We start from the raw sequence: 27686 nt of genomic DNA, 5'->3' as shown, positions 1-27686 counted from the left end.
TCCTTAAAAAGTTAGGAACATGGTCAAGTAGATGGCTGATTCGGGGCCTCAAACGATATATATCTATGCTTTAAAAAACCTCACCTTTGTGAAACAAGAGAGTTAATGAATGTCCACTCTCTTTCCAAGAGAGGTTGTTGAGAAAGTCAATGTTATTGCAACAGAATATATATCAAATTAAATGACCGGAATCACTGCTCTGGTCCGTGTAAACAAGTCATCTTCAAAGCATGCAGGCAGTCCTAGCAAAGGATGTAATTATCAAAATAATATTGCCATTCTAGTAGTTATACTGCAGTCTTTTATGTGATTCTGAAGATTCCACAACAAATGTCTACGCTCTAATGGTCCAATCCAGCCAAACCCAGGCAGGGTTTTCTGAGCTATGCGAGCTGTAGAGGGCTGTGGACATTGGCTACATGGCAAGGCAGCTTCAGAAGCCATACAAAAAAAGGCTTCATATCCAGAGTTCAGTAATTATGGAGCCTCCTGCGTTTCATGAAGGGACTATTCCACTTAATGGAATTGATGAATCCCTAGGTCCCTTCACTTTGTGGCCCCTTGGAAGACACAGATAGATTCCAGGAGCTAATAGGCAAGGCTATAAAATGTAAAAAAATCCCAAGGCCGCTGGGAATCGAGGGAAGGCCATTTCTACACAGCCCAGATTGCTACAGTTATGGTCTGCCTTTCTACCTCTAAAAAGGGGAGGTTCCCCCATCAAGCCTGGATCTGGGAATCTTGGAGTCACATGACCCCCGTTATTCCCTTGTAGAGGAGTCCTACAGAACTTAATGGAAAACTTTGCACAAATATTTTCAAACCACCCCATAAAATGTCTCTGAAAATTTCATAATCTCTACGGAATTCTACATGATTACTCCTGAGGGCATTCTGCACCAAAAATTTAAAAATTCTGCAAAACTCTGCAAGCTTTGTTTGCCAATAAATAAATGCAGAGGCTCCAGCATAGCAGTGGGGAGCACAGGGCACTGGCTGCACGAAGGTGGGAGATCACCCTGCAGACCTTCCACCCCTGGGACACCGACTCAGCTGTGAGGCTACACCCTACCCTGATGCAGCACAAGGTCTGGGTCTGTCCCAGAAACACTCTGGGGCCCTGCCTCTCTGCACCAGGTGCACCAGGTGTGGAGTAAGCAGGCTCAACCAGGCAGGATCCAAGTGTGGAGGCGCTCAGTGTGGGGGGATCCAGGTGTGGGGTGAGAGGATTCTGTGTGGGACAATCTGGGTGCAGGCAGCTCAGTGGGGGGTCTATATGTGGGGGGATCTGGATGCACACAGGCTCATTGGGGTGGTTCCAGGTGCAGGGGCAATGGGGCTCTCCAGCGGCTTCCAAGTGAAGGTGTTTGGGGCTCAGCAGAGGAGTCTGGATGCTGGGGGAGTGGAGCTTCTTGGGGTGTGGGTCTGGTCGCATCTAGTTGGGTGTCTGGATGTGGGGGTTCAGGGGGAAGCAGGGGGTGGGGCATCAGGATGAGGGTTTGAGTGAAGGACGCTCAGTGGATGGTGGTCTGGAGACGGGGGTCCTGGAGCAGGGGGGCTCCAGATGCAGGGATTGAGGTTCAGTGGGGTGGGGTTTGGGTATGGAAGGCTAGGGGAATTCTGGATGTACACAGTGAGGCTTGGCAGGGATGTCTGAGTATGGGAGGTCCAGATGCACGGGTGTAGGGTGGATGGGGGAGCAGCTCCTGGTACAGTGACCCCTCCCACCACAGTTAAGAAGTGATGGGGGTAGGACGCAGGGGAGGATGCTGAGCTTCCTGCAGCTGGGGGAGGTTTCTGGAGGTGGGTCTGACGCAGCCCAATACCTCCTTGCAGGGGAAGAGGAAGTCCTGTCCTCTCCTGCCTCCAGCCCAGCCGGGTCTAGCAGCTGACCCTGGCTCAGGTTAGGAGCCACTGGCTGGGGTGTCCTAGCCTCGTGGTGATTTGCCTCTCCACCAGCTGCTTCGGGTGCATGAAAAGATGTGCCTGCTCTGCTAGATAGTGGTGCGTGAATGCTTTTGCAGCCTTTCTTTGCTCCCCTTTCAGAAAGTCATTTTTCTGCGGGGAAGCAAAGAAATCTGTGGGATACATGATTCTGCACATGCACAGTGGTGCAAAATTCCCCCAGGAGTACAGGATGGTTAAAAAAAAAACCTCTAGAAAAGTTAATCATTTCTATTCACTTTCATAACACTGAATTCTATTAATTTTTTATAGAATTCTATCACATTTCTATAGAAACATAATTTTATCAGATTCTTCCCATCATAGCTCATTTCCATGGCTGGCCTCTAAAATGGAGTGTCACCCAGAAGAAGCTTGTGCTCAACAATGCTTTAAAATTCTTCTTCACTCAGTCATGGATGAGGCGACACAGGCTGAGAGCAAAGATTCCCATGAGTCCTAGCAGAACTGATGGAAGTCCAACCAGGATCTGGACTATGAGCCATGGAGTCTATCTTCTGCTGGAGTGTGCCCCTTAAATACGAAAGGTGATGGCCTGAAAAGCTGGCAGCATTCTGGAGATCACAATTTAATTGTATTTGTGTTCACATTTTAAATTACACCCGCACCAAGTCTCTGCCTGCCTTTGTGCTGTAATTGGACACCAACATGCAAGAACTTGCAAGATCAAGGCTTTCATTAAAGACTGATGAACAGATTTTATGAAATCACTTCTGTTGTATGCAGTTGGGGACATTTTGGAAAGAAAATCATAATGGCTAGTAAAGAAAACAATGATGGCCAAAACTGGGAACCTAAATTTAGGCTCTTAGGTCCATATTCACTTCAATGCAACCTGTGCTCCTAAATCATTTAGGTGCTTTTGAAAATCCCATCCTTAGGTACCTAAACATGGACTTCAGAGTCTAACTTTAGGCTTTTCTTTCTGAAAATGTTGGCTGATGACATTTAGCATCATATCTGTAGACATCTCTTGAATACAAAGCAGTAGTAAAAGATAAAATTAAGAAGGCCCGTTGAAGCTCTTTCATTGTATATAATTGCAAATAATATATTGCAAATAACAAAAATAAATGGTTGGCCCTGAAAAAGTTAATACCAGGCAGATATGCTAATTTATTTACCATATTCACTATTTCTTTCTACATATGTTTTTCATATTCTGCAGCATTTATTCATCAGATATTTCATAGAAGCTGTGTAGGAATTTTAAGACTATTTAGTATACACATTCATAGTAAGATACTTTCCAATGCTCTTTTGCTCTCTGGAAATTTTAGGCATGGGCATTGTGCCCAATGTAACAACACATAAACCAGATGCATTTTTCCATTCACATTGGGCAGGAAGTTTCATATTAAGCATTTCAATAATTGCACAAGAAATGGCATATTATATATATACACACACACACATACTGAAATATCCCTATGGCTTGATTTATACTGGAAAAATTAGCTGTCCCCTAGAGCAGTAAATACCTGAAAAATTAAAATGCCATAAGAATTTTAAACCTCCACCAGGAGTGGGAGATCACAGCTACTCTCTGTTTTACTTGAAACTCTAGATTTCACTATTTCCACCACCTTACTTTGATTGCCCAAACTAAGGCCTTGTGATATGGTCCCCATCAATTTAGCTAAAGTAGGCCTGCAGACAATAGTTCCAGCCATCACAAGAAGTGAAAAACTAGGATCAATATTGCCAGATTAAGGCATAGGCCTAAAGGTCTGTGCCCGCAACCCCAACTCCTGAGGCCTATGATTATGTTGGAATTTCAGCTTGTTTGTTTGTTTGTTTTGTAAAGTAAGGGCTTGTCTATACTTGAAATGCTACTGCAGCACAGCTGCAGCTGTTCCAATGTAGTGCTTCAGTAGAAACAGTACCTATGCCGACACAAGAGTTTCTCCCGTCAGCATAGGTAATCCACCTCCCTGAGAGATGGTAGCTAGGTCAATGGAAGATTTCTTGTGTCAATCTAATACTGTCTACAGTGGGAGTTAGACTGGCTTAACTTCGGTAGTCAGAGTTGTGGATTTCTTCACACCCCTGAACAATGTAGCTGGGTCAATCTAACTTTTTAGTGTAGACTAAGACTAAATCTCCAGCTGTCATCGCAAAGAAATAGTTGAAAAGGTGACTATAGCATAGTTGATCCAGTGATGTTAGCCTTAATCTGCAGACAACCTGCAAGGATAGGTGTGAAAAGTCCTAACTGTCCCATTCATCTCTATGGGGTGTTACTTCCACACCATACTGTGCTGGAAATGTCCAGCCAACACCACCCAGAAAAGGATTGCCTGGTGTCAGCAGAGTGCAGTAAGTCAACAAACAGATACCCCAACAGCCTGGGTATAAGTACTGGGCCAGGGCCCTGCTGTCATTCCTGCCTTTTTGAGGGTCTCTTGCTCTTCCAAGGGAAGCATGTGTGTATATAAGGAGTGAGGGATGGGAAGGGGGAGAAGGGAGCTGCCACTCCTGAGAGGATAAGAGGAAGGGAGAGGAAGTCCTTACCACCACTACTCAAACTGGGAGATGGAACCATGGCTGGGGCAGGGCTACAGGAGTGGCGCCACAGTGGGGTGCCTCAGGCTCTGGATTGCCTCAATCCAGCCTTGTGAGTGGGACTTAAACCCATGTCTTTCATATGAGAGTGCAAGGATGAAATTCTGGTTCTACTAAAATCCGTGGTGAAACTCTCTCAGTCTTCAGTGGGGCTCAGCTTTCCCCCAAATCTCAACCTCTTGCCTATAAATTTAGCAGCAGAAATATGTAAGACACAAGCCTGAAAATTCACCAGTATGGAAAGGCAACTCAATGAACATTTGATATTTGTCTTTTCCTACCACAATGAATAAGTCTTCAAGACAACCGTTATGACTTATGTTGCATTTTGGAGGGTTTGTCAGGCGAAGGTGAAATGGGCGGGAATAGGGTGATCCACATGTGTGGGCAATACAATTCACAAACAATTTTTCATATTACTAATATCATCATCTCTTCAGTACAGTGTTCATGATAGATAAGTCCTGCCCTGGCCAGAGCAGAATTATCACCCACTGTGAAGCGCTTTTACTGGCAAAGGCAGGAATTGTCAAGGAGGTGCTGAAGAACACATGCTGAAAGAACTATGCTGCCTCTCTGAGGATCAGCATGCACTCCCATGTAGCACCTGATGCTGACTGAAAGAGAGCTAGACACATGCCCTAACCTCAGATTGCCTGAGAACTACAGACAGACTTGCCTCTCTACTTTTGTGGATTAAGAGGTTCCTTGTACCCTCATCCCACCCGCAACACCACAGCATAGGATAGAATTTCATCCTTAAACTGATAAAAAGATTAATAATAAATAAAGTAGGATACCTTCTGGCCTCGGTTTTGGTTTTTCCAACCCTCCATCTTGCATTAGCTCAAATGAAAAGGACACATTAATGACCTGGTAATATAATGAACACATTCATTATTGTACATTATTTCCTGCCTAGTGTACGTGGTCAGCATAGGCTGCATTTAAGGCTACAGAGCCAAATCCTCAGTTGGTGTAAGTTGTCATGGCTCCATACATCAGAGGATCTAGTCCATAGATACCAGGGAACTAATCATTATTCCAAGTATTTTTTGGTCAGAAATCAAAATATTTGCAAATGGGATTGTCCTGATCTGAATAGGATTTGGGCTCAACTGTCCACTGAGAGACGAGTTAATTTTTAAGTAATTTACCAAGCTAACAAAAATGAAATAGTAAAAATTGAACACTATATAGTCCAGGTACTGTCCTTGATCCAAATATACAGCTGAATTGCCTTGTATGACAATAGAGATTGTGTGTGAAGACTGGCAGTGTTTGGTCTTAAAATTGTATATTGTGCATATAAGGGAATCTGCTTTCATATTTTTAAACTATGTGAAATCTTGCAAATGTCCAGTTTTTGTTGTTCATAATTCGATTCCACCAGCACTCAGGCACATACGTCCTATTTAAGTCAATGGCAATACTGAGTATTGCTCAATGGCAGCATTGCAGTGACTGCCAACAAACAATTAATATTTCCTAGAAACCAGACAGCCAACACAATTTCCTCCTCTACTCAGATGAGGCAATAACCATAGTATCTCAAAGACTACTGTGTAGTAAATGCTGGCAAATGCTGAATTTTTAATGGTGACCACTGTAGTTCCTTTTTTTTTAAACCTAGGTAGAGTACATCAGTCTTACGTAAAAAGGTTTGTATGGTGTATTACAGGAAGTGTTTTTCTTTATATAAAAATATAAAATCCAACAACAGAATTACCTTTTGTTCAAAACTATCAGGAGTCAAGAAAAAGCTGTGCAGAGGCACAAAATAGCCCTCCAGGAGACCCATTAGCAGCACTAGGTACACACCATCTGCAAACTGTAAGAGACCATGATATGTCTGAGTATATATTCTAAAACCATATAATTATTTTGCCTGATAAGCAAGATACCCTTTGCCTAATACAGAATGCTGGTGACACTACTAACCTAAACATTTTTAACTGCATCAAAAGATTTAATCTATGTGACTTTTTATGCTTGTATCAGGTATTATGCCTTCATGGCTAAACTGATCTGAGACTGACATAAACAAGTGGGCATATAAACACCCTGGAAAGAGGTTGTGGCCAGCAGAGACCTACAGTTATGGGTGCCTTGTCATTGAAGGCTGAGTAGATTTGGTAACTGGGAAGTGGATTCATCACTGTAGAAACAGGGGGTTGTGAGCCCCCTTCTGTAGTGTGGGAGCCTCGGGATGGCTGGTCTATGGAACACACTTTCAATTCAGATTCTGCTGGCCCTGTGGCAGAGCACAGCCATCTCTTCCGAACTGTTTGTGACATGGTACATAGCCCCAGAGCAGAAGAAAGTAGACATGAATATGTCATCTAATGATTGCATGAGAAATCTCAATATATTGGAAAAAGAGGAGGGGAATAAAGAAACAAAAGGGTTGTCCAGAGTTCAGCAAAGTCTATATTAACCTATTTTTCAGTGTATACAATTATAGGTAGATGGCATCCATCTAACTGCTATGGTGCATCCTTATTTCATTATGAATTATAACTTCACACATTATGCACATGGTTTTTGTACATATTACTTTTAAATGTTAAAACACGTTTCTCAAAAATTTCAGAACAAGATCACCTTCCTCACAAAGAACAATAAGCATGTCAAGCTTTTTAAAAACATGGTTTTGAGTTCCTTGAGATGACACAAATTCTGTATTTTTTAAAAATGAAATGTATTCTTTTCACACTCGTGTAACACAAAAGCAGATTAATGGATTTTTTCTGAATCTGGGCTGAGACCAGGTATGAGCAAATTTTTGCCCAAAGGAAACATTTCAGAGAAAGTCATGAATGACTGTGAAGACAGGTTCAGAATAGAATGGCCATCTCAATCTTATCTATACATCACGACTATCAATTCTAGAACATAGCCTCACTTAATCAAATTCTGTTTATCCAATTCCACAGGTTATCTGAAGCAGCTCAGTGTCTCCCTGAAGCTGCTCATCAAATCTCTGCTGTTGGAAATAAAATCAACCTTTCAGCTTAGCGAAATCCAGTTTCAATGAACTTTTTTAGGGGTCTCTAGGGACATTTGATTAATGAGGGTTCTTCAGTAAGAAAACAATGGAATAAACAAACAAACTTAGAAACAAAGCCATATTTCTGAAAGCCCTTGTATGTCTCCTCCCATCTAGTTCTTAATGTCACCCGTGCAAAATCCATACCTATTAGAGACTTGCAGTCAGTTATACGAGGAGTTCTGGGACTTTTTTATAAAAAAAATCATGTCTTAAAGGAAAAAATGCCCTATGGACATCTCCCCTCTCCCTGGTGATCATGCAGACCACCTTCCTTCCTATCTCGTCATGTAACTTCCATGTGGCACCTGTAGCAATTGTTTATATAGAAAAAGAATACTAGGGAAGTATTTCATGTATTTTTAGCTTCTTTCCATGCATTCTAGTGACTGGAAACGAGGAGGAGCCAGCACCATGTCACACTGTGGAGCTCTCAGGCTTAGAACCCAGTGATGCAACTGCTTGTACACTCAGTAACTTTACATGTGTAAGCAGTCTCTGTGAGAAGTGTCACAGCAGTCCCATGAGATTGTTCATTTGAGTAAAGTAAAGGCAGCTGGAATGCAATTGCCCAAGTTGGAATTTGATCAGAATACCAGGGCCAAGATTCTTACTGCCAAAACTGCGATGGCATCTCTAATGACCCTCCTTATATAGTGTACAGCTAATATTAATTAATATTAATGGTAAAGAAAGTACAAATCTTTTGAGGGAATGTGCTCCAGAAATTCAGTTACTACTAGAATAGCTCATTGTCTTTGCAGTATAGTTTTTATCTTCACATGAAAGACCTATATAAAATTAAGTAATCCAGAGGGGTTCCTGGGTGAAATAATTTATCTGAAGATGGCTTAATAAGACTCTGGTAAAACTTTTGAACAAGTTATGATATGTGTATAGTATGGTGCAATTGTCCTCCCCCACCAACCATGGCTATGAATTCTTACCTGGGTTTCCAGTTCTGTAACCTCCAAATTCAATTTATTCAGATGCTTGTTCACAAAAGTGATGAGGGTCTGAAAAATAAGAACATGTTGATCAAGGTGCACTTTTTAGAGCAGCAGTTTCAACTTTTCCCATAAGTTAGACTTGCACATGCACAGTGTTTAGAGTTGATTTCTAAATGTTTTTAAAGTTACAAACAGAAACCTGCAATTTTTCAAGTATTTTACTCCTAGATTGATTGGGTTTCTGAGAGAGGAACAGAACTGACATGAACACTAATCAGACAATTAAAACACATTGTTATAATGTGATTCTTTTTCAGAAAGCTTAAAAAAAAGATTTGTAGGAGTCTAGAGAGTTGTGTTATTAGACTAGGCTTCAATTTGATATCAGCTGAAATACATGGGGGCAGATAATCTGCTGATGTAAACTGGCATTTCTCAATTGGCTTCAGTGGAGCTAAGGATTTACTTGTTGAGTTGTCTTTTACATTACATACAGGGTACATTTATGCTGCAGTTAAAAACCCCTGTCTGACTCATGCCAGCTAACTTGGGCTTGCAGGGCTCAGGGCAAGAGGCTGTTTAACTGCAGTGAAGACATTCGGGGGCGGCCCAGAGCCCAGGATGTAGGACTCTGCAAGGTAGGAGGGTCCCAGAGCTCGGGCTGCAGCCCAAAACCAAATGTCTAGACAACAATTAAACAGCCCCTTAGCCATGACCTCAAGTCAGCTGGCATGGCCGGTTGTGGGTGTCTAACTGCAGTGTAGACATACCCACAGTTACATGACAAAGTTCTTTACAATGGAGACTTCTATATATCTCTCCTGTTCTATCTTCTGAAGCAAAATTAATGTTGATGAAAGCAATAAATGTAACACTCAAAATTTGTAATCACAGGATTATGACTTTCATTTTCAGTGTAAAGTTTAAGTTTTATTACATTAAATATGTTAATGTGCTACTTAGTTGTATTTCAGAAATAAAACACTTTCTAACCTTTTTTACAACATTGAGCTTGTCTGGAGCATGGTCAAATAAAGTGTCAAATGCATCCCGTTCTGAAAAAATAGTCAAATCTGTTAACATAGCAAGCAACAGCTATCCAAGTGCATAATAAACACTAATTAAAGGGCATGAATGATGAGAACAGCAGCATCAGCAGAATCTTTTAATGTAGTTTCTTTTTAGTGCAGTTACTGTATATTTGGATTGTTCATCTCCTTCTATAATCTGCTAGAAACTATTACTGTCTTTTGCCAATAACATAGATTTTTGCTGGGATTTGGGCTGCTTAATGAAGTGATCTGAACAATGAACTGTATCTTTCTCCCTGAGAATGAACAACGATCAATATCTACCTGTATAAAAACCTAGATAACTAGGCATAGGTAAATAGTGAACCAAATGAATTCATGAACAATGTGAACTTGCCCCTTCAGTCACTGAGCGAGTAACATTTGTAACAAAGTGCCTGGGATGCCTGCATTGCATCGTGATCTTGGTTCGTTACCACATAACAACAAGTCCTCATGTCCCAGTTGTAATATGATGCTTGGTACAGATGATTTTATGCCACAGTGAAATGTGTCCTGTGACATTTTAATGTCCTAGGTTGCAGGACAACCCCACTGAAATTAGAGCAATCTCTTAAAGACCAGGACAGATATCCAACCTACCAGAGGTGGGAGGACTAAGGCAACAGTGCACTCACCTTCTGAAAAGAAAGAGAGACCTTGAATCATCCCCAAGTTACTCCATTTTGGCTAGTAATTGGAGTGGCACAAAATGACTCCACAGAGAGCTGCTTTTGCCCTCCCTAAACAGAAAGAGCTAGAATGATAACTTTACTCAGGCCCATTGACTTCCATGGTGATTTCACATGGAGTAAGGTTCTACTCAACATGAGTAACAGTATCATAGTCTGACCCAAAAAGCATCCCCATGATCAGCATTTTTGAACTCAGCTGTGAATAAATTATGTAAACCAGATTAACGTTCAGGATTTTAGTCTCAGTGACATTAAAGGTGCAATCTCAGGATAAAATCATAACAACTCTTTCAATTAAAAGAGATTAAGCTTCTCCATTTCAAGCAAAGAGGAGCATAGCATCAAATTCTCTAGAAGGAATGGCAGTTGTATTATGGAACATCATCTTTCATTCAAGTTGGGTACCTCTAATCATTAATGTTTTTATATTGAAGTTCTAGGGTAAAATCACCAGTCACCTGTAAAATAGCATTTGCTGAATGGCATAAGAAATAATTTGTTTTAAAAATGGCTATGCTGACATCAAAGTTTCTCTTATTTGTTAACTGCCATCCCAATCTACAATGAATTTATTTATATACACCTCTACCCAATATAACGCGATCTGATATAACAGGAATTCGGATATAATGCAGTAAAGCAGCTCTTTGGGGGGGCAGGGCTGCACACTGCGGCGGATCAAAGCAAGTTCGATATAACGTGGTAAGATTTTTTGGCTCCTGAGGACAGCATTATATCAAGGTAGAGGTGTATTTACCAAGGTAGAGGTGTATTTACCTGTGGAGGAGGGATAGCTCAGTGGTTTGAGCATTGGCCTGCTAAACCCAGGGTTGTGAGCTCAATCCTTGAGGGGGCCACTTAGGGATCTGGGGCAAAAATTGGTTCTGCTAGTGAAGGCAGGGGACTGGACTCAATGACCTTTCAAGGTCCCTTCCAGTTCTAGGAGATTGGTATATCTCCTATTATTATAAGGCAGCAGCAAATCCTGGCCTGACTCATGGTTTGAATGAACAGATCAGCTGCAGGAGAATTAATTAATGTACACTTTGGTAGCCTCAAGAAAATGATAATAATCAAATGAAACTTACCATACCTTCCTGATAATGCCCTATAGTAAAAAGCAAAACAAAATTATTATGTATCTTATTTACATTACTTCATGCTTTTCTTTAAGATGGACAAGAAAACTGCATATATGGCCAGATCCTTAGCTCTATGGAAACTGGACTAGGTTAATAGAGTTCAATGGAGCGCCACCAACCACTTGAGACTCTGGCTCATAGCATCTTGAATCAACTAAAATAGTCTTGTTGACGTCAATAAAGGTTCACGGTGATACCAAATCAGGGATGGCTCTAACTTTTTTGGCACCCCAAGCATGGCAGGCAGGCTGCCTTCAGTGGCATGCCTGTGGGAGGTCCCCGTTCTTGCAGATTTGGCAGCGCACCTGCGGGAGGTCTGCTGGTCCTGCGGATTCGGCATACCTGCCGCCGAATTGCTGCCAAATCTGTGGGACCGGTGGACCTCCCGGAGGTGTGCTGCTGAAGGCAGCCTGACTGCTGCCCTCACAGGGACTGGCAGGGCACCCCCCGCGGCTTGCCGGAGCACTGGTGCCTGGAGCCACCGCGGTACCAAATAGCACACTTCCTACTGCTGAGCCAAATCAACATGCCTTCTCTTGTGAAGAAGGTTTTTGCTATGTTTATTTCATGAACTCTTTTCCCTTTGCCCCAAATATCCAGTTGTCACGGCCACTACAATAAAGTGCTAGCCAAAACAACAATGCCTGGACTAGGTTCTTAAGGACTGCAGAGTTTTGTTTAATTTGATCCTTCATATAAATATCACACTTGTAATAAACCCATAATAATGAGGATTAATGAGTCATTAGCCTGAACACTCCTCACTCTACTAGTAAGTAGGATTTTCTGCTGTTGCTTCTTGCTGGATTTGAATAATGTTTCCACTATATATTGCACTGTGAGATCACATGTAAGTGTTTTACCACGGTCACTTATGCTTCTTCAGAGCCTAATGGTGAATGAAATATTGGGGAACAGTTTTTTCTTTTCTGTGCTAATTTAGCACTTCATCAACTAAACTGTAAAAGGTAAAAGCATAAGACATACCCCTCCTCTTGTCAGTTTGAAAAACCTATTCAGACAATTTTGAATGTATAGTATTTGAAACAGGATGCAATATAGATTTCTTCAAATGCACCAATTTCATACATATTTGCTCTACCTTTCCTTTGGTCTCAGTCTTTTGGAGATTTGCCGCTATTTTGTCATTAGTAATTCCAACTCGGTAATGTTACATTTTGAGAGGCATGTTTGAAAGCCCTGTAAAGACTAAACTATAATCACTAGCTGAAGCATGATCCCTCCTGGAACCCCAATAATGAAATCTAAATATCACCAAATGGCTGAATTTTTGAGACACATCTGTGTTCAATTACTGAACTGCTGGCAACAGTGGTGTTGACATACTCAGTGTTACCAGTTATTTCCTCTTGGATTTGTCGGGACTGGAGGATTCCTTCTCGTTTCTGGAAAAAAAATAATTGGTTTTTGTTTAGTTTAGTACAGTTTAATGTTTAGGGTACTATATAAATTATCTATGATCTACAAATGTCATCAGATAAACATAAAAATAAAAATCTACATTTTTTTTCAAACTTGACTGTATTATTTTATTTCCATTTGTATGTATTCCACAGAATATAGTCCAGATAACTCACTTGTTAAAATAAAAAGTTAAGAATGGCCACCAATGATATAATACTAAGAGACTTGAAATGTCACCTTGTGTAACAGAGAACCTAAGGACTAAATGATCTGTTTCTTCCCCTTTCTCCATTTTTCTTCCCTCACTTTTCTGTCTAAGGCTCCAGTTCAGCAAAGCACATGAAACAACTTAAGTACACATATAGGAGGTTTGCTGAAGAGAGACAGTGTGCTGAATTGCAGCCTATGTTGAAAAAGCAGCCCAGGCAAAGGGTGCCCACTCAGTCCCAGTTTTTGTAATTCTTTACTCCCGTTCTAGCTGTCCTTTCTTTTCGTGTTCCCTTTCTTTATCCTTATTATTATTTTTATTTCAAACTTGCCATTTTTTGCTCCTCTCTGTCTTAGAAACTGTGTTTGTTTGGGAAGAAACTCCAAAATGGAGGACAATATACACAGGGCCTGATTCGGATTCCAAGTCAGTGTTAGTTTTACTTCAATGTTTTATGGATCAGGCCCATATACAGGAAGACCGTTGCATGTGCTAATTAGTGGTCAGTGCTGTACACTGGCTAAGGGGTTGACTGACTGTCAGAGAGTCTGAATTAGTTGGCAAAGAAATCAGCCTCAGTCTCCTCAGTTCCTTCCCTTACATCGATCACTGCCATTTTGGCCTTGGAGTACACATTTCATGTATGCATTGCCTCTCTCGGTGTTCTCTTTGTTAACTTTAATCAATGGTAGTCATCAAATTTTGTTGTACAAAAAGAAAAATCAGGCAAGCTCTGCGTGTTACACCATTCTCCACTCTCCATCACACAAGGCAGTGTCAAAGTAATTTTATATTTGTCCTAAGATCACACACATGACCACTACATGAAAGAGTCTAGAGGAAAACAACTTCAAAGAAAACTGATGGTTCCCCCTCTAAAAAGAGGGGTACAGTGGTCATGGTGGCTACTTAGCAATGAGGCAGTGGCATCTTTGAAGCTACTACTCCCTTCCTTGAAGGGAAGCGATGCATGGGCAACCCCACTGCAGAGTCCTGCTGCTCAGACTGCATGGTGGGACGAGGATTTGGCTTGGTTTGATTATATTACTATGAACTGACATTATACAAATATATAAAATTTGGTTTTGAGGAGAAAGTCATATATCATACAGTATAAGGATTGGAAGGGACCTCAGGAAATCACCTAATCCAACCCCCTGCTCAAAGCAGGACCAATCCCCAGACATATTTTTGCCACAGATCCCTAAATGGCCCCCTCAAGGATTGAGCTCGCAACCCTGGGTTTAGCAGGCCAGTGCTCAAATCACTGAGCTATCCCTCCCCCAGATTTTTATGTTCCAGGTTTGTTTGTTTGTTTTGTATAGTTTTAAGTAAGTATTAAAGTTCTAATTTCTGGCTGAAAGTACCAATTGCACTTAGCTAAAAACTCCATATTGGGGGAAGAGATGTTACACATTAAAAAACTGCAAACAAAGAAACAAACCGTACTGATGCTTGTATATGTCTCTTAATTAAAGATGGCTCAGATAATGGCTGCTGAGACACGCAGAACTGTGTAAATTACTGAAAAAAAAACACATTTTTCTGTGTAATGTCCCAATTATTTAGGGCTGGGTTGAAACCTTAAAATGTAGCCTGAGTAAGGAGCAGTATATGGCTGTACTGCCCCAGGAACTGAGGAGGAACAAGACTGTGATACAGTTGCAACCTGGCTCCTCACCCTTGCTCCAGGACAGAAAGAAACCTTTTCTGTGAGCACAATTTATGGCCCTCTCTGTGCTAGAGCTGAGGTGCAGTGGTGCATTATGAGGGGAGAGGGGAAACAGAGCCCAGGCTTTGACCAGTATCTGCACCTAAGGAGAGTAGCAGCATAAAAGATGGCAGTTGTTCACCCCTCTGTGTAGGATGGTGATGCAAGGGGATAATCAGGGTCCTTGTACTCCCTGTTCAGGTATGCAAAATAATCTAAGACATGACCAAACAACATTCTCTAGTACAGTTTAAGAACAAGTACATCACTAACTAGAAAATTCCTATTAATGTTAATGGAAGTTCTGAGTCTAAATCCCCCATTAACTAATGGGAAAAGAGACATTAGGCATGGTGCTGGGCATTCAATGCTGCTAATGTTAATGAAATTTCCACATTGCCCAAATACCCCATGCCTCAATTGGATACTTCATATCAAAATGGTCAACCAGCATGTTATGCTTTATGCAGTATTTTCCAATGCTTTTCATTTGTAATGAAAGAGATGCACAGAAGTCCAAAATGTATAGCGCTGCCAACCCTCCAGGATTGTCCTGGACTCTCCAGGAATTAATCTTTAACGAAAGATTATGTCATGTGATGAAATCTCCAGGAATTCATCCAACCAAAGTTGGCAACCCTGCAAACATAGCAACTGGAGAATGGACCTCTGAAAAAGTAATTTAAGAACTTTAAACATGTAGACTCCTTATATAGCTCTTGTGTACATTAATAGCTGTTCCTGATGGAGAAGTGATTTGACATTATATAGGTTGCTTTGAATTAAATGGAAAGTGACACAATATTTAAAAAAAAAAATGGTAGCAAGAGCAATGTTATTGAGTCAGAGTTAACCATCCAAAATTGTATTTCAAATAAACAAAGATGTTTCAAAACCTACCCCCATTTCCCAGTAATGCCATTCAAAAAGGCTACTACGAATTCCACAGGACAACACAAAATTTAAAAAAACCTTGTTTTCAAACTCCATGCTGCTTTTGACGGATGTGACCTGTCAGCTAGTCCATATAAATAGGGCTGGTTGGGCTTTGGAATTTCCATTGCACATTATATTCTGATGATTTAAAGAAATTGTTTCAAATGGGAACAAAACCCCCAAAATTTGAAATTACCAACAATTTGATTAGGGATCATCAAAAAGTTCATATCAATAGTGTTGAAAGTTTTAATTTTGACATTATTGTTTTGATTAATTTAATTTTGACTTTTAAATTATATTAAAATACTGTAAAATATGTTATATGTATGTATATGTATAACATACATATACGGTGATGTCTAAATATAATATTTAATTTAATATTTAATAAAAGTCAAATTAAATTAATTGAAACTTTCAATTTTGTTGAATCAAAATATTTTTGCCATTCTCCCATCAAAATCTACACATTCCCACAGAACATTTTGAGTTCTACAAAACTCTGTTATTTGACATAAAACGGAAATAAGCACGTACCCGTGATATCCAGTCATACATTTTTTATCATAGAGTTTTTTGCTGAAATGAAGGGCAAAGTTCATCCTCTTCTATTGAAGACACAGGGAATTAGGTATCAGTTCAGAGACTTCCCTTCAAATAGGGATGTGTGTTACACCAATGAATTTTAACATACAAGCTACCCTTTGGAAGTTAACGCATTTACAGTTCTGCTGGCACTAATCAGTAATAACTGTAAGGTTGCATTCCAGGCTATGAAAGCTCCAGCTGGTCACAGATCCTTCTTGTTATAAAAGCCATTTCTGTATTAAAACATATCTTGGAGGGCAGTGGTTGGGGGAATATCTGAAAATAAAAGTGGTTGTGTTGTCTATCATTTGCTGTTTTGGCAGTGTTTTCTTTACTATGGGCCAAGACTGCAGTGCATACTCAGACAAAACTCCCACTAAGTCAACAGGAGTTTTGCCTATGCAAGAACTGCAGGATTAGGCCCCATAAATTTAACTTGGTGACGACCGCTCTTATAATCTGCTCCATGACGCTGAAGTATGGAAACCATTCTGCAGCCTCAGAGAATGAATATATCTTTGGAAGTGCTCTTGGGTCCACATGATTTTATGTGAGCCTGGAGGCAACACTGCTTTGAAACACTTCACTCCTTCCCAGAGTTTCAGAGTTGGTAGAGCTTCCAAGCACCCAAATGAACCATGTTTAGGATGGTGCAATACTCTCTGCTCTTTGTGCCCAGACCAGCTCATTTTTCCTTTTATGGTCGCTCATGTCCCATAGGGTTCTAGAATGGAGCAGTTCCTGCACTAAGGGGAATGCAGGGCCACCAATGTGCTTGGGCACTATGCATGGGCACCAGGTTTCTTATGCTCTTCCCACAACCCTTGCATGCAAGCTAGGCACAATCTGCGCTATAATTATTTGAATATCATACAGAGTAAAGAAATGCAAAATTAAGGCATGATCCAGCTCTTTCTGAATGCTCCCTCTCACTTCAGTGGAAATTTAACAGTACTTTCACCACATGAAGAAAAAAAAAGATACCTATACTGTCAATAAAAAAATCTACAGGAGAGAAAGGAGAATAATATACAGAAATGAACCAGGGAAGATCCAAGTGCATTATTTTTCAGAAACCGGCTTATAACCTAGATTTTTAATTACTCTAATTGCTAACAGCTTTTGTGCAAAACAAAGGAAGGAAATCTAGGTTAAAATTACTCTTTCATAAGCACTGTGCTGATTACCTGTTGGGTTTTATCATGTTATTTATGTCAGAAACAAATTTGTATTTCAGTAAACTAACCCCAGCCAACACTGCAACCTTCATATTTTGTGTGTATAAAACTGATAACAAAAAACTGAAACACATAAAGGGCTTTTTAATGTATTTTTTCTCCAATTCCCCCTCTCACCTCCACTCATACACATTCCCTCTATCTTTATCAAATTGCAAACGGTGGCATTTAAAATACAGGTCTCTTATAGCCTATTGAGCTTTCCTTGCCATGACCTTATTTTACAGAATATATCAGGGTTTGAAGCTACTAGGCTTTCTAATGTAAACAGTGAAACAAGGCCTAAGGCTGCATTTATTGTTCCTTGAAACTTCCATTTCACTCAAATGGGCATTGCAGGTCCACAAGGAATTTAGAATCAGGCCCACTGTGTATAAAATAACCACACGGATAAAAAAACAAAGATGAATTATTCTAAAAATACTGGGCCAGATCCTTAGCTGCTGTAAATTGATGCAGCTGCATTGACTTCAGTGGAATTACACGGATTTATATTAGTTGAGGATCTGGCTCAGTGAGGCTAAATCTCCTCCCACATTGCACTCATTCTATCCCAGTGAAACTCCACTGGCACCAGGGCACTTACTCCTGATTTACAGCAGAGTAATAGAGGAGAAACATGCACATTGACCCAGTCCTGCTTGGTCTGCCCTGGAACAAAACCTGGTTCTCATTCTGTCCCCCACTTAACAATGCTTTTCAGGGTATGTCTATAGTGCAGTAACGGGGTATGATTACAGCTTGTGTAGGGATACTCAGGTACCGGAGCAGCAAAGCCACAGTTGCATATAAGCTACCATATGAGCTAGCTCCCTGAGTTATTACCCAGGGTTCTACACAGGCTTATCCAGCCTGAACTGAAGCCCGTGTTGCTGCTGCTGCTGCTTCACTGCTCGGGGATCCAAGCTAGGTAGATTAAAGCTAGCATGCACACATACATGTATTAGGATCATTTTTCAAGAAACTCAGCAATCAATTTCAAAAACATTTCTAGGAGTTAATTTACGTTTAATCTTTACCTGGACAACAACTTGAATGGACACATGGTCAGGGAGTCTGGTGCTCAAAAATATTATGAATGCAACCAAAAGAGATGAAGTATCGCTACAAGACTTTTTGCATGAATCAGCTGTGATTGCAGAAAAGACATAACCTTATACTCATGTAGCTCCATTGACTTGAGTAGGGTTACTCCTGATTTACATCATTATACTACACAAGAGGCGAAACAAGCCCATTGACTTCAATGGGAGTTTTGTCACAATAAAGAGGAATGCGAGATTTGGCTCCTTATGGCTATATTTTTCACATTTTTTTCCCTCTCCCCATTTGGTCCTTTTCCTAAGGATGACCTCATAGGTACATTCTTGGCTTCTTGGATGGTGGTTATTAGCACTTTGAGATAAACTCATCCTTTTAATATTTGTATAACATCCAAATCAGGAAGAGAAAGTGTTTGATTGAAAGTTATTTTCCTCTGAAGCCTTACAGTCATCAGTGCAGTCTCACCATGCGTCACTTTGATCATATTTGGAGAAAGCCCTCCATCTGGAATTTTAAAGCCAACAAGCAGGATTATCAGCCTTCAGCGATATATCTGCCAGAAGTTCCCCCTGAGCTTTCTTTATTAGTAAATTACCAAATTCAAAAACTTTTCTGAGGTGAATGATGGAAATAAGAGCTGTTATTTTTTTAGATTTGCCTAATAAATCTTCAAGTCATGCATATTTGAAGAGAGTCTAAATAATGCCTTCTTGCAAAGAGATACTGCAGAAGAGCCCCAGGCAAGCAACATAAACAAACAAAAAAGGTAAAGGCTACTAAGCTGTGAAAAATAAAGGCAGAATTGATTTGTAGACAAGGGAAAGCAGATTACATGGCAAGAAGCAGAACGAAGTATAGCAAGCACAAATAGAACTGAGTCTAGTAGGAAAAAAATAACAAACAGAAGAGCCTGGAAAGTTTAAGCAGATTGGGCTCTAATATGGAGTGTGATTGGCACAGAAAAATCCAATTGATGGTTTCTTTATGAAAGAGCCAAAACTCGTAATCAGACTAGATTAGTGTATATAAGTCTGAAAAAGAATATTTATTCACCTAACATGGATTTGGATTTAAAAAAGGGTGACAATTCATCACTCAGTGCAAGCGCTGATTTAAATATGTGCACTAGGAAGGGGCAGCGAGATCGTCAGAAAGGAGATAAATATTAACTCTAGAGATCATACTGTGTGATAAATAGACAAATACATTCCAACAATAATATTTAATACATCTTAATGTCATAGTCTGGCCACTTTGCAATCAAAATAAGATATTCAGAGACACGGCTCAATCTGGGAAAACACTCGTTCTTTTGCCTTTTGCTTGAAGCGTTGTCAGCCAGCAAAACACGTGTGCACACACACACACACTTGCACATACAAGTATTAGGTTCATTCTTCAATAAACTCACCAATCAATTTCAAAATCATTTCCAGGAGCTGAGTTATGTTTCTCTTACCTGGACAACAACAACCTGAATGGACACATGGTCTGGGAGTCTGATTGGTGCCCGAAAATACTGTGACAATGCAACCAAAAGACGAAGTATTGCTACAAGACTTTTTGCATGAACAGCTGAAATAGATATTAAAAACACAAGTTACATAAGGAAAAGTAACTACGGAAAATATTTATTTTTGCTTGCAGGAACACCAGGAAATATGGGATACTTTTTCCCTTGGCATCTGAACTCACTGGAGGCTGCTATCAGGGTACCTTTTCTTCAATTGCCTTCCTGCTTTCCATAAATCAGCTGGTGGTAGAAATGCAGTGAAAAAATATAAATATATTGGCTTTTGCAATATGTCTAGATGTCATTGGCCTGGGAAGGTGGAAATCTAAACCTGATCCAAAAGCCAGATTTTATGTACGGCCGATTAAACAGCTGTCTATGCACTCCCTATGCTGGTCCTTTATCCTCTTTATTTCAATATGGATTTATGAACTATCAGAAAGATATTTTTGTATTCATAACATGCACGTTATTCATTTTTAAGTGTCACAATGTCTGCAGGATGATAAATGAGCCTATTTTGGCTGAAGCCTTGAAGCAATAACTTACTAAACTCAGTGACTCAACCATTCCTCATGAACTTCTTATAGTTCTTGTTATTTTAGCTTTTTCTCAGCAGGTTTCATAAAGGGTAGTTAACACTAGCAAGAATTACAAGATATCAAAGGACTTACTGTAGGTAAGCTGTAAGCAAGTATCAACTCACTGACATCAAAGGGGAATCTATTTCTAACTTTAGTACTTCCTTTCTTATTATTTTTGCTTGTGTCCAGATTTGCAGTGCATTTTTAGGCTTCCTTAGGGCAATGCTCTAACATGATGGTTGACAGCTACAAAACAATGCCGCACATTTTCCATACATGAACTGACCAATAACTACTAAGTTATTACACAAGTAAAATGGTAAAAGAGTCAATGAAATGTTCTCCTCCGTCATTTCTAATCTAAGTCACAAACATGTGCCAGAGATTTCTCTGCAAAAACATCACATGATTTGGCACAGAAGGCAAACTTTGTTGAGGATACTACGGTCAAGAATGAGGTGCTTTGGCAGAGCTGGATAGGGAAGACTGACCTGCACTTACTTGCACTACAATTGGCTTGAGCCACTGCTGTCAATCTCCTACCTTAGCACTAAAACACACAAACACCTGTAACACATTAAAACAAAGACAAGTCAATCACAGGGTCACCCTGCATCCTGCAGTATAGGAGCCAGGAGGGAATGGAAGAAAACTATAGGGCAAAAAGTATGATAGGATGAGAGGGAAAGGCAGCTATGCTTAATGTTCACCCTGCCTCCTCATAATTACCTCTTTTACCACCATAGATCCGTGTTGACAATGGGACTTTGAGGATGAAAGGGAACGTGGCTCAGGGTAGGGGAAGAAGATAGAAAAAAACTGCTATAAACCTATTGGCCAAGATTTTTAAGAATGACCTTGTGATTCTGGGTGCCCACCTTGAGAGACACTTTTAAAGGGGCCTGGTTTTCAAAGAGCTGAGCTGAAATACAGGCCCCTTTAAAGGGTCACAGGATGGGCAAAATCATCCTGTTGTTTTTTTTTTAAAGACATTAAAGGCTAGAGGTGAAATCCTGACCCCACTAACATCAATAGAAGTTTTGCAATTGACTTCAGTAGAGCCAAATTTTCACCCTAAATATATTCAGTTGGCTTTGATCCAATCTAGCTATATGCAAGCACATTACATGCACATAACGTAAAAGGGTATCAGTGTGCCTAAATACTGCCGTTATGCATGCTGCACGCATACATATGATAAATGTGCCTGCCTATCTGTTTGCAGCTGCATTTCAGTGCACAGATGTCATGTTTTGAAAATCTGGCTCTGAAAGATTGAGCATCAGTAGAGAACAAGGAGAGAAGTTGCTGCATTCACTCTCATCCTCCCCTTACTGTGCAGCTACCACTAGGAAGGGCAGAAATTGGTGGAATTACTGTTCTATGTTCATAGATTGCAGCTGGGAACTGTAATATCTATACTATCAGCAAATGAGCATTCCCTTGTGAAACACGCAACTCACAGTCAACGGTCCACTTGATGCTCCTTGGAGGAAGTTTAAGGGTTTCATTAATCTTTTCAAGAACTGTCTGTAACTTCTGCTTCTGAGCAATTTCAGACTGTGTGACTTCAGCAACATTCAGTTTTTCACTCTCAAGTTTCTCTGAAGTGATAATGGAAGAAAAAAAAAACAACAGCCAGTCTACTTCTTAATCCTAGGTACCATGAGTAATATATGTGAAGACATTCTGTTCCAATGGATTTTTGGAAGATATCAGGCATCATAGTTTTAAAATTAACCCTTGATTTCTCAGCCTGTTCAGCGAAGGATACTCGGTTTCCCTTAAGGGGATTTCCAGTCTCATTTTGGAATCCTAACAATATCACCCACATTTTCCCCTTATTTCCCCTAAACTTTTAGTCTAAAGTAGTGAAGGGTTGGATGCAACTCCTTCTAGAGCACATCTAAGGGGGTTAAACATGCTGATGCTGCCTCCACAGCTCTACCATGAGGTATCTTCTGCACAGAAGTGAATTGCGCTACACAGCAACAAGCCTGATAGAGACAAATATCATGCTTAAAAAGGTTTGATTCATCCACTCTAGACCAATAGCTTCTCCATCAGTGAATTACTGCCTTAAGCAACATGAATAAAAGCCAGGTGTGAACCAATGGAAGTGAGTCCCTACAGGGATTTGCAGTGGTTTAAGTAAATCAAGTTTTAAAACTGACTTTGGAAACTATTGCAAATTGTGTGTATAGACAAGGACTTTAATTAATTTAATACACAGTAGGTTTGTGTAATGATAAAATGGCACAAACATATTTTCAAGTTTAGTGATGATTAAAGATATTTTATCAATCCAATTTTAACAAAATGTATTGGTTAATTTAAATAGTGTTCTTTCATCCATAATTTGTGAAATTATCTAATAATTTGGATGTGCATAAGGGCTTAGATGACTGTATGACTTCTATCCATAAATATAATTTCCAATTCTGGAATATCTGAATGTAAACTTTTTACTGAGCAGAAATTTGTCAGAAGCAGTTGTTATTTTAAAAAAAGATAAATATTGCTATTAATAATATGTATCACTCCTACACTGGAGTTCTTTTCATTTGCAAATTGCTTTATCAACATCAATTGATTAATCCTCACAACATTCCTGTGAAGTAGGCAAGTATAATTATCCACATTTTACAGTTTTAGAAACCGATACAGTGAAATTAGGTACAGAGAAGATAAGTGGCTTGCGCAAGAGCAAAAATTATAACCCAGGAGCTTCTGACTCCTAGTCATTGCTCTGAATGTTTCATCCTAAACTCTCACATTGTATTATCAATGGAGACGTAATTTCAAAACAAACTTACTGAAGGTGCTTTTGAAATTGATAGTAAGCAATGCAAAAAAAATCCAATAGGCCCAATTGTCCTAATTCAGGAATAACTGTACTGATGTCAGTGGAACTGCACAGGTGAAGGTGCGAGCAGAATCAGGCTCCATTACCATTATTAGCAAAGACAATACTTGATAACGTTTTTGTTAAACTGCCAGGCTCCTCCCAACCACTGATTAACTATTAAAGATAATTTAGAAATAAAACCACCCTGATACCACCACCACAAATAAAACATTTAATCGCCCGTCAGTTTAATTTCACAAAAGAAATATTCAGCTTCTGAGTTTATCTTGCGTCCATTGATGTCAATGACTAATCTTCAGCCCACTCCTGCAAGGATCAACATGAAGTCAATGGGCCTCTTGCATGAGCCCCGGGAGATCTGAGCTTAAATCTTCAGAGGTCTGATCCAAAGCCTGTTAAAGGCGGTGGAAGGATTCCTATTGACTTCAACAGGCTCTGGATCAAGCCCAGATAAATGAAATATTAATATCTATACTAAATTAATTAGATTGTGTCTGATGTATCTTTTTGGGTTGCACAGAAGTCAGTGGGGCTCTGCCCACATGGATCCAATACAGGAACAGAGCTATATTAATTGAATCACAATGTGTTCAATTTCTTAATCATTCATAGAGCCAAAATCTCTTTATGGACCTGGTCTTGCATGACCATTATTAGAACTCCTCATAGAACGTTTCAAGATTAGTTTCAGATACTGGATTCTACTGTAATCACCAAGAAAGTGGCTTCCAGGCCAACAGTTAAGTTACATGCCAGCTCTGCTTTCATAGTCTTTTCTTTCTCTCTCAGCTGAAGCTCAGTTTGCAGTCCACGGGGTATCACTACCTCACTAACATTAAATCAGACCTCAAATCAGATAGAAACTTCAACTTTCCAGAGGGACTTTGAGATTTGAATAAACTAAACTATGGAACCAGCACAGATTAAAAACATCCACCATTTTAATGGAAATCCCCTCACTTTCAAACTTGGTTTCCACTTGTCACATAGTTGAGTTTCTACAGCACATGTGCAGATAATACTTTTAAATGGAGAGAGATTTGCTGCCAAGACTAGAACCCTGCCTCCAGCACCCCAGGTATGCATTATATTCTTTTTATCAACTACAGTGTAACACACAGTACAATGTAGTTGAGAAAACTATGCTTCCTCTGTACTACAGGATACACCCTATTGCTCAAGGGTCTTAGAACACTGAGCTATTTTTATATCATTTTAGTGCAACAAATGTAAAATGATATCAAGCCTCTTCTTACTAGGAATGAGTGGCCCACTTACTGAAAGTGCACCAACAGCATGCGTATATATACACATATATAGTTTCTTACCAAATAATTTCTGTAATACTTGTCCATCATACATGTCTTCAGCAAGGTCTTTCACAATGATCCTTTCTCCTACCAATACATCATTAATCCAGTCAATTAATACCTATATGAGGAACACAACATTTGTCAGAATTATGCATTGTGTATTTACAATGTAAAACATATGTCATTTTATGCAACGACAGCAAACACTCAGCAAAGAGAGCACCAGTGCTGAAATGGCAACTGGTGTGGAGTTCTAACAAGAGCAAATAGAAGAGACTCAGGCATAGAAGGGGATAAGGAATGTTTGCTGGTTACACCAATGATGATTGAGTGCATGACACAGAGGAGATATTGATCTAACCCTTCTTGGAAGGAAGGGTCAGGATAGCACAGAGCTCTGAGTATGGAACTGATGCAAGCCCTTTTAGCCAATGCCTTTTCATTGATTTCAGTGGGCTTTGTACCAGGCCCTTAGTGAGAGGAGAAAGTTACTGAAGTCAGCCTCTAAAGAAGCTACCTACTGATGCTCCTGGTATAAGATAGAGAAAGGAGCTACAGAGGAAATCAGAGTAGTTTTATGATTAGAGAGGGATTGGGATTGAACACTCCTGGGTTCTATCCTAGACTCTGCCACTAGCTTTGTATCGTTGGGTAAATCACTTAACTGCTTTGTACCTCATCTAAAAATTGATACTTTACCTACTGAATTAGAACATGTGCTGTTGCATTCTGAGGTTCAACCCAAACCAGAAAAAACTTGTGTCACCACCTGCCCTGTAACTCTGGGTGCCTTAAATGCTGTGCTGCTGTAGCTCAGAGCCCAGACACTAAGAGCCAGCAGACAAGTGTGCTCAACTTCCCTGAGTGTTTGTGTATTGTGAAGTCCTGGTTTAATGCTTTGACCCCAGCAACCTGCCTACAACAAAGCAGTCCCATCCTGGCTTCTACCAACCTGAGTTACTACTTGCAGGGTGGCCCCAACACACTCCCAGTCCCAAATTTCCCCAAAACTGCCTACTTGGTCTCCTGCATTTGTCTACTGGCTGTTGGCGTCAGGGCTGTGAACCACAGCAGCAAAGCATTTAATCACCCGGAGATACAGGGCAGGCAGTGACACAAGCCTCACTGGTCTGGATTGAACCCCAGAATATCACATGTGCACTGTTATTTGCTTGTACAGTATTCCGAAGTGTTCAGATGAAAGAAGTCAGGTAAAAGGAAAAAATAGTTTAGCTTTCTTTTTATAGTGAAATCTGAAAGTGTGTGCATGCTTTCCATTACCTTTATTAGCTCTTGTAATTTGGGGTCACTTCTTGAATTTGGATCAATCATTGTTCGGACTTCATTTTCCTCTATGAGTTTAAAAAAAAGATGTTACAAAAATTATACATTTATAACATTATAGTTTACATCAGGCTCTAATGTTAAGATGTATAATTATTGTGAATTACCCAGCATCGTGTCCTCAGGGTCTAGTTCAAATGGAATTGGACTGAGAGGTAAATTAATGGCATTTATTCCTTCTTCCTGTAGTTCAGACACTAGAAAATGAAAAAGAATAGCTTGGTCAAATTTCAGTCCACTTTTGCTTACTATTTCTCTCCTGTTAACAGCTACTTTAATTATATTCATTTATTTGTAAGAACACGAACCCACTGCCTAAGTCTCAGGGCAACAAAAATAAGAGGCGTAATCCAACACAACCTTACTCACATGAGTAGTTCTTACATGAGTAATTACACTGAGGTCAGTGGAACTACCAAGAAGAGTTTGCAGGATCAGGTTTACTCCTTGTCAAGTTTGAAAAGGCTCAGCTCACATTTCTTATGGTTAACGAACTGGTACTTAGGACTAACAAACCATCTGGGCTAAATGAAATAATCATTTCCACTAGCTACATTACTTTGATCTGTGATCTTTTCCAGTCTGATGGTGAAGCAGAATCAGGACAAGGTGCTCTTGAAGGTACACTCACAGTGCATTAAGAAACGGGGGGTGGCACTTTTCTCCCTGAATCTGTACTGATCCAGTGCCCCAACACTGTGCTGATAAAGGTGTTGGCCCAGTTTCTGAGATGTACCCAAAGGGCACTGGACACAAATAGGGGTGAAACAGCAAATGACCCCTTTGCAGCCCCTGGTCCTAGGGCTGGCCTAGTCACCAGCACAGTTTTGAACAGGTCTGTTTTACCAGCCAGAGATCACCAGGTTGCCACAAGGCTCATGTCAAGATCCCCTTTTCCCCATACATGCTCCTGTGCCAGGGCACAGAGATGATAAAGGAGCATTACAACAATCCAAATCCACTGGAGGATTCCCTCAACACTGAAGGAATCATCCACCTGCTGAATCAGCCAGATTTAGGTCTGCTTAGCTCCTGGGGACTATTGCAAATCAGATTAGATTTGGATGAGAAGTAACAAAGTCGTCAGCACCTGTGGTCATTATCTTTCCAATGCACTTTCACAAGAACAGGTTGTTACCCGGTTCTCCTGGCCAGAGTTTAATCTGTCTAACTTAATTCTACCTGCCTAAATTCCTCCTGAAGTTTCAGCTGGACATAGTATTCCTCATCCTAAACCAGGGATCGACAACCTTTGGCATGCGGCCTATCAGAGTAAGCACCCTGGTGGGCTGGGTTTGTTCATTAGCTGCTGCATCTGCAGGTTTGGCCGATCGCAGCTCCCACTGGCCTCGGGGGCTGCAGGAAGCAGCATGGGCCGAGTGGGAGCTGCAATTGGCCTAACCTGCAGACATGGCAGGTAAACAAACCATGGGCCGTGTGCCAGAAGTTGTCAATCCCTGTCCTAAACTAATGC

The 27686-nt window shown here is 40.3% G+C and overlaps 1 protein-coding gene across 1 annotated transcript in view; it reads right to left on the bottom strand.

Moving 5' to 3' along the window:
- PARVA (parvin alpha) overlaps positions 1 to 27686 on the bottom strand; it is a 98984-nt gene that overhangs the window by 6459 nt on the left and 64839 nt on the right. Inside the window, exons 2-12 of the mRNA XM_032791805.2 lie at positions 26320 to 26409; positions 26150 to 26220; positions 24884 to 24986; positions 22150 to 22290; positions 20049 to 20164; positions 12784 to 12842; positions 11383 to 11402; positions 9523 to 9584; positions 8527 to 8595; positions 6260 to 6361; positions 5331 to 5403 (exon numbers count right to left, since the gene is read on the bottom strand). Coding sequence (XP_032647696.1) covers positions 5331 to 5403; positions 6260 to 6361; positions 8527 to 8595; positions 9523 to 9584; positions 11383 to 11402; positions 12784 to 12842; positions 20049 to 20164; positions 22150 to 22290; positions 24884 to 24986; positions 26150 to 26220; positions 26320 to 26409 — 906 coding nt within the window. The remainder of the gene's footprint in view (positions 1 to 5330; positions 5404 to 6259; positions 6362 to 8526; positions 8596 to 9522; positions 9585 to 11382; positions 11403 to 12783; positions 12843 to 20048; positions 20165 to 22149; positions 22291 to 24883; positions 24987 to 26149; positions 26221 to 26319; positions 26410 to 27686) is intronic.

The sequence above is a fragment of the Chelonoidis abingdonii genome, chromosome 4 (assembly GCF_003597395.2).
Source record: "Chelonoidis abingdonii isolate Lonesome George chromosome 4, CheloAbing_2.0, whole genome shotgun sequence".
In the NCBI taxonomy this organism is placed as follows: Eukaryota; Metazoa; Chordata; order Testudines; family Testudinidae; genus Chelonoidis; species Chelonoidis abingdonii.
This window is presented reverse-complemented; position numbering and strand designations above follow the sequence as displayed.